The sequence below is a fragment of the Hyperolius riggenbachi genome, chromosome 1 (assembly GCF_040937935.1).
Source record: "Hyperolius riggenbachi isolate aHypRig1 chromosome 1, aHypRig1.pri, whole genome shotgun sequence".
Taxonomy (NCBI): Eukaryota; Metazoa; Chordata; class Amphibia; order Anura; family Hyperoliidae; genus Hyperolius; species Hyperolius riggenbachi.
In genome coordinates this window covers 174,914,678-174,930,815 of record NC_090646.1, presented here as the reverse complement: position 1 = coordinate 174,930,815, position 16,138 = coordinate 174,914,678, and the positions used below count along the sequence as shown (strand labels likewise).

The window sequence follows — 16,138 nt, the reverse complement described above, 5'->3', positions numbered from 1 at the left end:
CGGTTTTGATGAAATTGCACCGTAACTTTGAAAATGTTTTTTTTTACAGTTTTCTTTACTTTGGCATGAAAAAACAATTCAAATGACATATGCATAATCTCTCAAACACCCCAAATTCTCTTCTCTTGCTTGTCACGGTTAAAATGATACCCTATACACATCATCAGATAGTGTTTTGGCCACATAATACACTGTTAAGCATGAGCAGCGCCAATGTATTTTTTAAGGCCCTTTTTTTACCAAATGCAACAATGTAATTCTTTCTTCTCAAAGCCCCAGGAGTGTAAGACCATTCAATAAAAGACACAAATGTTACCATTCTGAAAACTAGAGACTCAGGCCTACTCAGTTGCAAATAGAATAATTTAGGTGAGGCCTAAATCACTATCCATAACATGAATGACAGATACATTGGAACTCACCATTGCAGGTCTAGCAGGATGGAGAAAGGCCAGAGGTCATACGCCAAGGAAAGCCAGTGGTCAGAAGATGGGGGGTGGTCTGCAGAGTAAAGTCCTGTGGCAAACACTCTCGCCTTGCAGCAGCAAGTCCAAATGGGAAAAAACTATTTGCAGGTTGTAGGAGTCTTGGGTTTCCTCTAAGCTTCTGGGTTTCCTCCCACACCCCCAAAAAAGGTGGTAATGTTAACTAGTGGTAATTGTGAGTTCCTTTGAGGGACAGTAAGTGGCAAATAAAAGTAGAGAGGAAAAAGTCCAGTGAAAATTTAGGGTAATGAAGAAAAAAAAATAAAATAAAAAATAAAGTCTAATAGCTGCTGAGGGTATGGTATGCCTCAAAGCAGCCGGCAACGCAGAGTCCCGGCTGTGAGGGGCACTTTGGGCAGTGGTATCTGCTGTCTTTCCTCCTCTTGTGCTTGGTGCACACCCGGCATCGCTTCTGTGGCTTCGCCTTAATTGGGTTCGGGGGGATCAGGGCAGGAAAATGTTTTCCCCTTAGGCGAACTGCTCCATCCAGTTGCATTGGATTGTATTCCTCCATAAGGTTGACGCTTTCATTGATCAGCGATCTCAAAGCTTGTCGCATAAACGGGAGGTAGCTGTCACCGTGGCATTTCTTTTTATAAAGCACAAATGCGTTGTGCATGGCCATCTGCAGGAGGTAAAAAAAAACTTTTTTGTACCAGGCCCTCTTTTTTTTTTTAAAAAAGTAGTAGGAGAGCATTTGGTCCGCAAGATCCACCGCACCCATATTTTTTGTGTAGTCGACCAATGCCATTGGCTTCTCGATCCGCTCTCTGGAGGTTGTGACAGGAACCACTTCTTCAGTGTGGATTGAAGTCAGGACCATGACGTCTCTCTTGTCCCTGAATTTTATAGCCAGGAGCTCACCACTTCTGAGACTGTGTGTTTCCCCTTTCGATAATTTTTTATTAACCACCTGTGGTGGGAGGCCTTTGCGGTTTGGCCTTACTGTCCCACAGGCACCAGTCTCTGCAGAATATAAAAATTTGAAAAGGGGAATGCTGGTGTAGAAGTTATCCACGTACAGATGATAGCCTTGGTGGAGGAGTGGGTTGGCTAGTTCCACCACAATTTTCCCACTGGTTGGCATGTATGGTGGGCACCCAGCTGGTTGCAAATGGCTATCTTTGCCCTCATACAGAAAAAAAGAATAGGTGTAGCCAGTGCTGCTCTCACAAAGTTTATAAAATTTTATCCCATACTTGGCAGCCTTACTTGGGATATATTGTTTTATCCCTAATCTGCCATGGAAGGGTAGGAGGGATTCATCCACTGCAACCTCTCTCTCTGGGGTGTACACCTCGCTAAATTTTGTACTGAGGTGGGTGAGTATGGGCCTCAGCTTAAAAAGCTTGTCATGGCCAGGATCACCTTTGGGGACATTGTCCGAATTGTCGGCAAAGTGCAGGCACTTCATAAGAGCCTCATAGCGCTGCCTGCTCATGGAAGCTGGAAACAGGGGTGTTGCGTGCATAAAGTCCTTAGACCAGTACAGTCTTATTTCTGGCTGTTGGAGTATGCCCATGTGTAGTGTTAGGGCCAGAAACACCTTTAGCTCAGGTATGGTGGTGGGCTCCCATTTCTCAGCCAAATAGCAGGTGGGCTTCTGGGCAATATACTGCTGCGCAAACAAATTGGTTTGCTCCACAATGTGCTGCAGCAAATCATCACCCACAAAGAGCTGGAAGAAGTCAGCAGGCCCGAAGTTGTCAGTGGGCACTAATATTTCGCTTGCCCCTGTAAAAGGCGGGATGTTGGGTGCTACAAGGTTAGCGGGTGACCAGGTGCCCCGAATTATGTCCTCAGGTACCGGTGGGCGTACCTGCCTTTGCCTGGCTCCCCTTCGGCCTCTGCTGCTAGCTGCAGCAGTGCTACCCACTGAGCCCCCTGTGGTGGCATCTGAAGGGCCCTGGACAGTGGTTCCCCTCTGGCCTGTGCTGCTAGCTGCAGCTGTGCTACCCACCGAGCCCCCTGCGGTGGATTCTGAAGGGCCCTGAACAGTGGACTCATCATCCCTCCTGAAGCGGCGAGACGGCTGCCCAACGCTCTCTGAACTGTCAGAATCTGACTCAGAGCTGCTGCTCGTTGGGTGCCATTCGCTCCCTGAATCGTCCCCACTGCTGCTGCTCTGCTGAAGGTAGACGGCTGCCTCCTCAACAGAATACAGTCTCCTCGCCATAGTAAGCAAAGGGGATGGATAGATAGATAGATAGATAGATAGATAGATAGATAGATAGATAGATAGATAGATAGATAGATAGATAGATAGATAGATAGATAGATAGATGGATGGGATAGACAGACAGACAGACAGATCGATCGATCAACCAAGCGATTGATCAATAACAGAAAGATTTTTATTTTTTTTTTTTATATGAAGATGAAAAGAAAGAATATAGATAGAAAGTATAGATAGAAATATCAGAGTAAGGGTAAAAGAGGGGTGAAAAAGTACAGAAAAGTACTAAGAAGTACTAAAAAGTACTAAAATAAAACAGAAAACCAGTAAATGGCAAAGGAGGGGGAGGATAAGGGGTTAATAAAAAAGTATGGGGATAAAATTTTATTTAAAAATATAAAAATCCTACCACAATCACAGTCTTTCTCCCTCACAGCTCCTGTCACCTCTGAATGCTGATTGACAGCAGTCTGAGGTGACAGATGAGCTGGGAGGGAGAAAGCAACTTTGTTTACTGACACTACAGGACAGATCATTGTTACTGGCTTGTAACAATGATCTGCCTTGTTACTGGCACTTGATTGGCCCAGGGACCATGTGATTCCCTGGTCCAATCACCAAGCCGCGGGACCCGACGTGCGCGCGCAGCGGGAGCGCGCCCGCTCGCACACAGCAGCAGAGTTACAATGTAACTTATTAAAACGTCCTGTTGCCATTAATAGCGGCGAACATGACGTTTTAATGCGTTACATTGTCCCTAAATGGTTAACTTTAGTATTCTGGAGTTATTTTAAGGATTGAAGAGTTAACTTAAAGACAGAAGAGTTAACTTAAGGTTTGCCTGGGGTAAAATGTTTCCTGAATACTACATGCCTCATCACCATGGTGATAACTCTAAAAACGTTATTAAAGACAGGAGATAAGCTTAGTGAATTGAGGCCAATTATGCTACTCCGCAAACTGATGAGGAGCACTCGAGAGAGGAGAGTAACAATGGGTAAGAGGAACAGGCCACCTTAGCCATGGGGCTATTGGTACTCCCCTGCTCATTCTCATCATTACCTCTTCTGAGAGACTCTAACGCTCAGGGATACTCTTTATACGCATTCATGTTACTGACCTGTAGCCAATTATACGCATTCATGTTACTGACCTGTAGCCAATTAACTTCCTAAGTGTGAGATGTTCTGTCAGGAATTTATTTAGCATTACACAACTTTTTCCGATTTTTTGAAGCATGTTGCTGGCATTTCAAACTTAACATTCATTTTTCTTCAAATGATAAAAAGGATATGCAGTCTTTGTACCATTTTTTATTAAATATATTCTGTTTTCATTTACATTTTATATCACATTTCAACATTTTTGGAAACGTGGTTGTTAGCAGGGGTGCAACTACACATCATGAGGCCCCCCAGCAAAACTTTGACATGCCCCCAATGCTCACACCACCCTTTCCCTTGCCTCCTTTGGTGGCCTTCAGAGTTTAGGGGTCCATGTTGCAAGAGTCATAAAGAAAGTGTGGATATTATAATCTTCACACCCATAAGTGTAGCTACAGAAAAAACTAATCTAAAGCATGGAGGAAGGGAAGGTTAGTAGATGCCCCCCCCCCCCGCCCACCTCCACCCCCCTGCAGCTGCAGAGGCTGCTCCCCTGTAGTTAAGCCCCTGGTTGTAAGTGTAACAAACATAACTTTATTGTTTCCCATTGTGATTATCTTACACTTTTATTTTCCAGAGTGATGTTGAACAATTACCTGGGACGACTGCCAGACAGACCACTCTGTCAGTACATGTCTAAGCTAAACTGGCTGTAAGTACAAAGTATGTTTCTCAAGCAAAGCAGCAAAGTACACAAATCACCTTTTGTTTTCTTAGTTTTTTACCATTACTCTATTTTGTATATTTGGCTTAAAGCTGAATGAAACCCAGCATTTCTACTTTGCTCTAATAGATTATTTACAGCATATTACATACAACCAGCATATTTTTTTTTACTAGAACTGCATTGAAAGGGTTAACACAAGCTTGAGAAGGTTCCAGCAGAGCCTGGCCGCTTCCGAAACTACATAATGCTATCTAGTGTTTAATTGTATCAAGTCAGGAATGTAAACAAAGCCTCCTCTTATGCTAAACATATACGGAACGTTTATGCGCCGGTATCGAGCCAGTGGCTCGATGCCGGCACGTCACCACTCGTCCGCGCGGTTCGATTCCCGCTCGTCCCCGTGGGCATTCCTTATTAGCGTCTCGATTCCCGCCCACGGGGATCGAGCGGGGAATCTATCCGGCGGGTCATCAGACCTGTCGGATATTATCAATTGAGCCATCAGCGGCTCGATTGATAAGGAATAAACGCGCCGTGTATGTTTAGCATAACACCACGGGGTCTCACAAAGTCAGTGAGACAAGCATAATTGCTTTCTGATGCTTTCTGATTAAGTTAGAGGATGAATAAAGCAGTTATAAATAAAATGCAAAGTCAGCTCTCAGAGTAAAATTAGTGTACTTTTGGAATGTATAACTTCTAAATGAATAATAATACTTATGCACAAAAGCAAATATGCTAACCGTATGGCATATAAAAAGTAGGAAAACATGTATTTATTGAATATTATGTCAGGTTTTTATACCGCTTTAAGCAATATATTTAAAGTGGACCTAAATTAAAAATACAAGATTTCAGAAATAAAATCTATTTTCTAAATTATAATAATAAATAGCAGCCTTTTTTCAGCTGCATGATGACAAATATAAAATATTTTACATTTATTGGAGGAACCCCTCCCTTCCTTTCAAATTGCCGGGATTTTTCCGGCAAACTGGTTTAGTAGATGGTCTCCAGCAAAGGAGGAATTGCAAATGGCTGCCCCCAGTATAACCCTAACTATGAAAAGAGAAGGGTGAAAAGCGTGCACTGAAATGCACATAGGCTTGAAGGAGTGTTTATTTATCTTTGTATGTGTCAGAGTGGTGCAACTAAATAGTTTTAATAAAAAAAATGTTTGATTTGGGTCCGCTTTAAGATCTGATGAAAGTTTATATTATAGACAACATAAATAATTATTGTAATTATTAGTACTGAGTAGGGATGATCAGGTGTTCTGGTGAATTTCTACTGCAGAAGATGTCAGAGAGAAGCATATTTTGCACTTCTCCAGTAGTTGGTTGTGATCATGTGGTAGCGTCCAACTTCTGTTAGAAAAGAGACAGAAGCACTTGTTTTAGGGCCGATTCACACTCGGAGGCTTAGTTTTCTCTGAAAAACGTATCTGTTTGACACGGATCTGATCTAGGTGGTGTGTACGTGCCGACGCATTGATTGCGTCGGCACATACACACCACTGGTCCCCTGTCTCGCTGCCACCACTCATCCGGAGTAGGAGGCCAGCAAGAGCATGGCTCTCCATAGGCTGCAACAGGCTAATTCTGCCTAGCAACAGGGAGAATTTTCATTGGTTCAACATGAACCAATGAGACTTCTCTCTGTTGCTGTGGATTTCTATTGGGCTGTTGCAGCCCCATGGAGAACACCAGCCTCCAGGCTTTTCAGAATGGACCGATCGGTGGTGATGGATGGGAGGCACTTGAGTACGACATCACAGTGGCAACAGGATGCAGCCCAAACAGGCGACGCAGATGCAGCGACTAGCCTAGTGAGAACAGACAGTTACTCAAATATAAATCTCTTCATTTGAAAGATAATGAATGTAAATATTATTAGGAAAAAAATAAAAAAATAGCATTTCTTCACACCTCTGGAGGACAATTATAGCAGCCGAACACAACAAATTGATATGGGAAGGTCACCATATCTGTAAAGAACATGTTGCATTTTAAGATAGGACAAACATGTGCAGCAGTGGGAAGGGCGCCATGTTATGTAGCCTCCATGACAAGATGAAAAGACAAAGGTTTCTCAGCGTACAGTTGTATGAATCCTTTCATGATGTACATACTAGCAGGGAATCATTAAGAGTCCTTCTAGGATTTCCAACAGTGGAACCATACATTGGCAGCACATACACTATAGCATATAACACTTTGTAATACGTTTGCTTGTATACAACATTAGCAGCTCCCCAGAACAGTCATTTAATACATTTCAGTCAAATCAATATGCTTTTCTTTTGCAGTATTTGATGGATGAACTGTGTGACTGCAAACCTATTAATTTCACTTTTATCCAAACCCATATGGAAATACTAATGATCACAACCAGCTAAGCAGAGGTATACAGAGCAGTGACCTGATCAATTTGACTACAGAATTCTCCATGAGATATCCCATAGTAGAAATTCTCAGTTATTAATGATCTCAATTAAATCAAACAAGTCACAAACAGACATTTGTAATACTATGAGTCTCCACTTAAAGACTCTCAAAGATGTAATGGACATCCAATTTTGATCGGCCAATGATTGGCAAATTTTGCCACTTCCACGTGGTATGAGAGCTTATCTACACAATTTGTTCATATGATTCAAAATCTTTCAGCTACATTCTGTGCCCAAATATTCCCACTGCCATTAGTGTACACCTTGGAGGGGGTAAAATTGGTCAGTGATTGGCCAATAGAAAATGGATGTGTGTATGCACCTTTAGGCTTCGTTCACACTAGGAACGGTTGCAGAACGCAATCTGTGGTCCAGGCTCTGGTTTTCAGAAACCAGGATGCAAACAGATCCGTGCTGCCCTTTTGCAGCATACGTTTCTAGTCCTTTTGCATTTTTAAAAAAAACATGTAGAGCTGGAGAGGGTAGCAGCTAGGAAGGGGGGCAGTGGGCACATCGGTGGGGAGGGGAGTCGGACTCCCCTTCCAGCTATTTGCGAATGCAGTGAGTGGGGAAGCAATTACCATCTTTGTGTTCCATCGCTCGCCACGTGACTTCTTGCAGTGTCGCCCTCTATACTTCAGCGGGCGGCATTGCAGGAAGTCACGTGGCCAGCGGAGAAAGGAAGTTGGTAATTGCTTCCCCGTTCGCTGCTTAGCTGGAGGGGGGGGCGGGGATGGGGAGATCCAGGTGAGGGAGGGGGGTCCAACCCCCCCACCCTGCCGCTGTACCCCCGCTACCCCCCTTCCTGGCTGCTATCCCCTCCAGGCTACCTGGGGGCAACCTATGGAGAGGAGGTCCGCAAAGATGACGTTGCGTTGAGGAGCAGGCAGTAGGCAATCCAGTTCTCCCTCCGTTTTTGTGTGCAAAGTAGCCTATGTAGAGGGAGCTCCGTTTTGTATTGCCTTTCACTACCCCTCCGTGTATCCATGGTCTGTGAAGTCCCAGCAAATCTGGACTCTCTGATCAGTTTTTAAAACCGGATCCCGGGGATGTCTGTGAAGATGGACACTATTTTTAACATTGGTATCCCTGGCTCCAGTTTTGGTCCGGGCCAAAAAGCCGAGCCACGGATACTTTTTTAAACAAATGTGAACCGACTCTTACACTGAAGTTTTATTTGCCTTTTATACTGTATCACTTATCCAGGTAGCAGCTACAAATCTCTTCATAGAACTGTTTGAATTCAGGCTGTCAGATGTTTCGTTTGTTATTTTTTTTATTCTTGAAAGGCAGTATTCATATCAGACAGTTGTTTTATCCATTACCATTATGAAGCCTAGGTAACAGAGAAGACAAATCTGTCCTCAACATTGACTTCAGGGAGTTTCAGGGTTCGCAGTTATGAAATGTTAATATAGGGGACAGACAGATGTTCTTAGCGGAAACTAGGCCCATGTTGTAGCCATAGTGGAGTGAATATTCAGATTAGTACAAATGAACTTAATTGTGTATGATGATGTCTGCTGCTGGTCATTGATGTGGTTTGATTTTATATCTTTGTTGTATATTAGATATGTTTTCCATAATATATTCTTTGTTATTCCAGAGATTTTGAAGGAAATCATATTCCATCCTTGAGAAACACAACCTTTAGTTCCTGTACAACATTAACAGTTTTGTGAGTATTCTCTTCTGCCAATACGAGTACCTACAGACATGAGTAGAACGTTGTCCTATCTAGTTATTAAAGTATTAGATGTGTTTTATATTTATAACAATGTGTCTGTTCACTTCACTTTTATTTCCCTCATGATAATTCACTGATGTGAGGGTCTGGACACAGCTCCTGTCTCTACAAGCAGGAATGTCTGGACACAGCTCCCAGTGGCGTACCTAGGGCATTTGGCACCCGGTGCTGGGTATTAAAAGACACCCCCCCCCCCTAAAAAAAAATGGGCGTGGCGTGACCACAACCTGCGGCGTGCTTCATGGCAAAAATTGGCGTGGTCATGACTGGATGAGGGCGGAGCTAACTGTAATTTAAAGTATTAGCTAGTATAGTTGCCCCAGTATAGCTAGTAGTTTCCCCCAGAATAGCTGCCCCCAGTGAAGCTAGTATAGTTGCCCCCAATGAAGTTAGTATAGTTACCCCCAGTATAGCTAGTTTAGTTGCGCCCAGTATAGCTAGTATAGTTGCCCCAGTATAGCTGGTATAGTTGACCCCAGTATAGCTAGTATAGCTGCCCCTAGTATAGCTAGTATAGCTGCCCCCAGTATAGTTGCCCCCAGTATAGCTGCCCCCAGTATAGCTGTCCCCAGTATAGCTGGTATAGCTGCCCCCAGTATAGCTGGTATAGCTGCCCCCAGTATAGCTGGTATAGTTGCCCCCAGTATAGCTGGTATAGTTGCCCCCAGTATAGCTGGTATAGTTGCCCCCAGTATAGCTGGTATAGTTGCCCCCAGTATAGCTAGTAGAGCTGCCCCCAGTATAGCTGCCCCCCAGTATAGCTAGTTTAGTTGCCCCAGTATAGCTAGTATAGCTGCCCCCAGTATAGCTAGTATAGCTGCCCCCAGTATAGATAGTATAGCTGCCCCCAGTATAGCTGGTATAGTTGCCCCCAGTATAGCTGCCCCCAGTATAGCTGGTATAGTTGCCCCCAGTATAGCTGGTATAGTTGCCCCCAGTATAGCTGGTATAGTTGCCCCCAGTATAGCTAGTAGAGCTGCCCCCAGTATAGCTAGTAGAGCTACCCCCAGTATAGCTAGTAGAGCTGCCCCCAGTATAGCTGCCCCCCAGTATAGCTAGTTTAGTTGCCCCCAGTATAGCTGCCCCCAGTATAGCTAGTTTAGTTGCCCCCAGTATAGCTAGTATAGCTGCCCCAGTATAGCTGCCCCCAATATAGCTGCCCCCAGTATAGCTGGTATAGTTCCCCTCAGTGTAGCTGGTATAGTTGCCCCCAGTATAGCTGGTATAGCTGCCCCCAGTATAGCTAGTATAGTTGCCCCCAGTATAGCTGGTATAGTTGCCCCCAGTATAGCTAGTTTAGTTGCCCCCAGTATAGATGCCCCCAGTATAGCTAGTATAGTTTCCCCCAGTATAGCTGCCCCCAGTATAGCTAGTATAGTTGCCCCCAGTATAGCTGGTATAGTTGCCCCCAGTATAGATGTCCCTGGAGGGGGGAAGCAGCGCTAGAAGGAGGGGCAGTGGGGGCAGCGGTGGGGAGGGGGGAAATATCCCCCCCTCCCTCACCTGGGACCCCTCCTTCTGCCTCTCTCCCCCTCCATTCAGCGGTGGCAAGTACGGGCTCGGCGGCGGGGACAGGGAGACATGCGCAGAATTACTCACCACTTCCACGTTCAAAGCGCCGGCAGCGTCATGTCGTCACAGATCTCTGCCTTCAATGAAGGCGGAGATTGGTGACGACATGACGCTGCCATCGCTTGGAACGCGGAAGTGGTGAGTAATTCTTCGCACGTCTCCCCGCCGCCGAGCCCGCACTTGCCACCGCTGAATGGAGGGGGAGAGAGGCATAGGAGGGGTCCCAGGTGCGGGAGGGGGGGATTTTTCCCCCCTCCCCACCACTGCCCCCACTGCCCCTCCTTCTAGCGTTGCTTCCCCCTCCTGCTCTGTGCTGTGGGGGGTCGTGGCGACACCCCCCTGGGTGTCTGTCACCCGGTGCGCCCCGCCCCCCTGCGCACTACAGTAGGAACGCCACTGACAGCTCCTGTCTCTAGTCTACAAGCAGGAATGTCTGGACACAGCTCCTATCTCTACAGGCAGGAATGTCTGGACACAGCTCCTATCTCTACAGGCAGGAATGTCTGGACACAGCTCCTATCTCTACAGGCAGGGATGTCTGGACACAGCTCCTATCTCTACAGGCAGGAATGTCTGGACACAGCTCCTATCTCTACAGGCAGAAATGTCTGGACACAGTTCCTATCTCTACAGGCAGGAATGTCTGGACACAGCTCCTGTCTCTACAGGCAGGAGTGTCTGAACACAGCTCGTATCTCTACAGGCAGCAGTGTCGGGACGCATCTCCTGTCTCTACAGGCAGCAGTGTCGGGATGCATCTCCTATCTCTACAGGCAGGAACATCTGGATATGGGCAGCATGGTGGCGTAGGGGTTAGTGCTCTCGCCTTGCAATGCTGGGTCCCCGGTTCAAAGCCCAGCCAGGTCAACATCTGCAAGGAGTTTGTATGTTCTCCATGTGTCTGCATAGGTTTCCTCCGGGTACTCCGGTTATCTCCCACATCCCAAAAACATACAGATAAGTTAATTGGATTCTCCTTAAATTGGCCCTAGACTATGATACATACACTACACAATACATACATAGACATACTGTATGACTATGGTAGGGATTAGAGTGTGAGCCCCTTGGAGGGACAGTTAACCTCCTTGCCGGTCTAAAAAATCCGGCAAGGAGGCAGCGCCGCACATTTTTTTCTTTTTTTTTTTCTTTAAATCATGTAGCGAGCCAAGGGCTCGCTACATGATAGCCGCTAAGCGGCGGCATCCCCCCACCCACTCCGATCGCCTTCGGCGATCAGAGTATGCAGGGAATCCCGTTGAGAACGGGATTTCCTGCAGGGCTTCCCCGGTCGCCATGGCGACGGGGCGGGATGACGTCACCGACGTCATGGACGTCGGGACGTCATAGGGAATCCCGATCCGCCCCTCAACGCTGCCTGGCACTGATTGGCCAGGCAGCGCAGGGCTCTGGGGCGGGGGGGAGCGACTCGGCGCGGCGGATCGCGGCGGATCGGCGGCGAGCAGCGGCGATCGGAAGTTACAAGCAGCTAGCAAAGTGCTAGCTGCTTGTAACAAAAGAAAAATTATGCAAATCGGCCCAGCGGGGCCTGAGATATCCTCCTGCGCAGGTTACCCCGAGCTGAGCTCGGGATAACCGGCAAGGAGGTTAAGTAACAAGACAATATACTCTGTACAGTGCCGCGGAAGATGTGGGTGCTATATAAATACTAAAATAATAATAATTAAAAAAAAATAATAATACATCTCATTTGTCAATAAACAAGAGCGTCTGGATGCATGTTCTTTCTTTACAGGCAGGAATGTCTGTATGCATCTCCTATCTGTCTCTCTTTACAGGCAGGAATATCTGGACGAATCTTCTATCTCTATAGGCAGGAACGTCTGGACACATCTATCTTTATAGGCAGGATTGTCTGGGCGCGTCTCCTATCTCTACAGGAAGGAGTCTCTGGACACATTTCCTATCTCTACAGGCAGGAGTGTCTGGACCCATGTCCTTTCTCTACAGACAGAAATGTCTGGACGCATCTACTATGTCTACAGGTGGGAGAATCTGGACACACCTTCTATCGCTACAGGTGGGAGTGTCTGGACACATCTTCTATCTCTACAGGCAGGAGTGTCTGGATGCATCTCCTATCTGTACAGGTAGGAGTGTCTGGATGCATCTCCATCTCTACAGGCACCAGTGTCTGGACGCATCTCTACAGGCAGCAGTGTTTGGACGCATCTCCATCTCTACAGTTAGGATTGTTCGGACGCATCTTCATCTCTACAGGCTGGAGTATCTAGATACACTTCTTTTGTCAATAGGCGAGAGTGTCTGCATGCATGTCATTTTTATACAGGCAAAGGTGTCTAGGCAAATCTCCTATCTCTACAGGTGGGAGTATATAGATGTGTCACCTATTTCCACAGACGAAGAGTGTGTGGATTCTTCTCCTTTGTAGGCAAGAGTGTGTGGATTTATCTCCTTTGTCTGTAGGCAAGAGTGTCTAGACGCACCTCCTTTCGCTAAGGCTCGGTTCCCATCTGCCGCTGGATCACATGTGGACAGCAGGAGCGGACACTATATGGTGTCCGCTCTGATAGTCTGCTGTGGTCTGGCTGGAGCCTGGGAAGATGCATTGCAACCATAGGCTTTATGGTGAACGCATCCACCATTCTGGGATTATTACAGATGGTACAGAAGTGTGGTCCACTTACTGCTATGGATCCAACAGATTTGTTGCAGGCTAAAAAGTGTGAATGGCTCCTATTTATAAAATAGAATCTGTTCACTGTAAGTTTTGCGATGAGCGGAAAACAGACAAAAAATATCCATTCTCAGCTAAAGTGGGAAGACAGCCTTAAAGGACACATCTGAGGAGAAAAAAAATCAAGATCTACTTACCTGGGGCTACCTCCAGCCCCTGGCAGCCTATCTGTCCCTTGCCGCAGCTCCGGTGTCCCCTCTGTTGCAGTTGCCGTCCACGACAGGTCGGCATCTTCTGTGCCTGCATGAGCGTGTGGCTGCGCGGCACGCAGTCATGCTCCCGTGGCCGGGAGCATTCTGTGCAGACGAGGTACTTCTGCACCTGTGCAGGACACTGCAGGCCACGTAAGTATGATCGCGAGCGGCACGGCCACGTGCTTGTGCAGGTGCAGAAGGGGGGGATGGGGGGGACCCTGGGACATCGAAGCTGCGGGGAAGGACAGATAGGCTGCCAGGGGTTGGAGGAAGCCCCAGGTAAGAAGATCTTTTTTTTTTCTCTTCGGACCTGTCCTTTAGGCAGGGGTCACACTTGTCGGCCTTCGTGCGCGTTTTCTGCACAGAAAAACTGTTTTCAACTGAGAACTCATGTTAATCAATGAGCTAGGTCACACTTGAATGTAGATTTCGCACGCAGAAAAAAAACTGACATCTTGTGCAATTTGTCAGTTTTCTCTATAAATTACATTAGCTGTTGTAAGGTAGAGGTCACATTTGTCTTTCAGTTTTCTGAAAAGTGTAGAAACTGAAAGACAAGTGTGACCCCTGCAAAGGCAAGAGTTTCTGGATACATAACCCTTTTCTATTAGGCACAATTAGTCTGGATGCGCTTCCTTCTGTATAGCTAGGATTGTCTGGACACATCTTTCTCTATAGGTACTGTATATGGATCTAAGTTAAACATGTATATTGAAGATGAATACAGATGAGAAACAAACCTATGGGGAGTAAAATCTGGTTGGACCAAAGATGTAGCTCTAAGCTTGTTATGCTGTAAATGCATTAACAAAAAATAATATTATTGCATTTTTGCATAGGCCAAATCCATAAAAAATAAAATAAATTAGACTTAAAATAAATTAGACTGGGGCCTGGTACACACAAGCCAATATTCACTTCTGACTGACAATCAATATGTTTTTATTGTCCTTTAAGGCCTTAGGCCAGTTTCATACTAATGGCTTCAGGGATTACTGCATTAATACAGGTTAATTCCCTTCTGGCTGACAGCTAAACAGGAAGTGACGCTTGATTGCGCACACGTCCTGTTTCAAAAATACGGAAGTAAAAATGTACTTCTGGGCATCACCATAGACTTACACGACTTCCGATCCACCGCATGTCGCCACAGGTGGCTACAGAACCGCGTGGTAATGTAGATCTGTCCTTGCATTTGGGATGTGTTGAAAATGTCACTTCCATGTTATTTGACCTGAGGCAAAGCTACCTAAGGTAAGCACAGAGTTATGTTCATGCATGGTCCACATATCTCACCTCTGTGCATTGTCTGTTCCTCTCCTTGTTGTTCTGCTCACTTCCCTCCCCTCCCTGCCCCATTTTCTCCCCTTATGAGGAGGTAATTGGAAGCTAAAAGGAGAGAACATCGCTGCAAGCCTACATTACCTCTTCCCATCTGAAATTTTTTTTTTTTAAGTCAAGTTTCTGGATCCAGGATGAACATTCCTTTATGCTTACCTTAGGCAGTATTGCTTTGGGTCAGGTGTCCTTTAACTGGATATGAGTTCTGCTGCAGGCAGCACTGGGTATGATTGTAGATATTGTTCAGTCCTATGGTGCCCATACATGGTACAATTTTTTTTTCATCCAATCTTAACATTTCTTTGTAGTATAAGGGTAAATTAAGTGAATATACTGAAAGGATAATTTAGGCAGTTCCCTTATATTGCATAGTGCTACACTGCAAAACTATTTTGCAAAGAATGCAGAGACATACAATTAGTTAAAGTATCAATAGCCAAAGTGTATAATCAGCACATTCTATTTTGAAAAGCGTACTATTTCTATGAACAGAACAGTAAGGAGATTCTTAGCTTTGGATTTTTCTTGTGAAGGAACACTTAAGAAATAATCTTTCCCCAAGACTCTACATAAATCGTTATTTTGCATATTCTTCCTATTTGGAGGATAAGTGTATTCATTACCATACCTGACAGCCTAAGCCAATCTTCTTACCAGCCTATCCTATTTCACAGGCGCTGTGTTTCAGCACTCGAGCAATCTACAGCTGGGCACAGGACATTTAAAGCCACAGCATGTTGTTTTGTATCTTACATGAATATCTATAGAGGAAAAGCAATCAATGCAAAGCCTTATTAGATTAGTGCAGCTGTATTATGCAAAGGTTTTTATCTTCTTTTCCCATGTGGGATATTGGTGAAAACTAAAGCATAAGAAGAGTGCAATTGGCCTATACTGGCAACAATCAGCTATGACCATTAAGTGTGTTATTCATCATTATTATTACTTCATATGTAATCTTTAATCTAGTGGGGGAAAAAGAAAGAAAATGGTGCTCTATTCTTGTCCTATTCTAATACAATGATGTCATCATTTAAAAAAAGGATTAATTACTTTTGCATACAGTCAGTAGCAGTGCAGTACCTAATAATGTCTTGATAGCAGCCTTATGACACAGTACAATTAAAAAAACATTCAATTTTCCTGTTTATTTGACCAAAATGAAAATCGAATCGAATGAATGTTGAAAAAAATCTTTTCTTTTGATTAAAAAGAATTATCCAGTTTTTTCGATGAAAATCCGATCGGACATGTTGGAAAAATCTTGATTTGATAATTTTTTCAGTATTTTCTGACAAATCGATCGTTTATATATGATACCTTGAAAACAGCTATGCGATTTTTTTGATTTTTTTTCTAATTGAAAAAAATGAAAAAATTGTTCCATGTATGAGCACCATTAGCTAAGTTTTGCATCCAAAGACTGAAGTCAAGCATGTCATGATTGGGAGGGGGGGGCACTTTTGAGTTGGGGGGGCTGGATTAAAAGTAACTGCTTTCCAAGTCCCTCAGTCTTGGTGGGACATACAAATACAGAGGCACGGCTTCACCCTCTTCCCCTTATTAAATGATCTTGTGGCTAAATATATTTTTGTCTCATTTTAACCTGGTTAATCAGAAGAAAA

At 44.9% G+C, this 16,138-nt stretch overlaps 1 protein-coding gene across 3 annotated transcripts in view; it reads left to right on the top strand.

Annotated features, from left to right (window-relative positions):
* The window catches only part of RXFP1 (relaxin family peptide receptor 1), a 433,020-nt gene that overhangs the window by 359,581 nt on the left and 57,301 nt on the right, over window positions 1-16,138 (top strand). For all 3 annotated transcript variants that reach the window (XM_068278866.1, XM_068278867.1, XM_068278868.1), the window contains 2 exons: window positions 4,402-4,476; window positions 8,547-8,618. In XM_068278866.1, coding sequence (XP_068134967.1) covers window positions 4,402-4,476; window positions 8,547-8,618 — 147 coding nt within the window. The remainder of the gene's footprint in view (window positions 1-4,401; window positions 4,477-8,546; window positions 8,619-16,138) is intronic.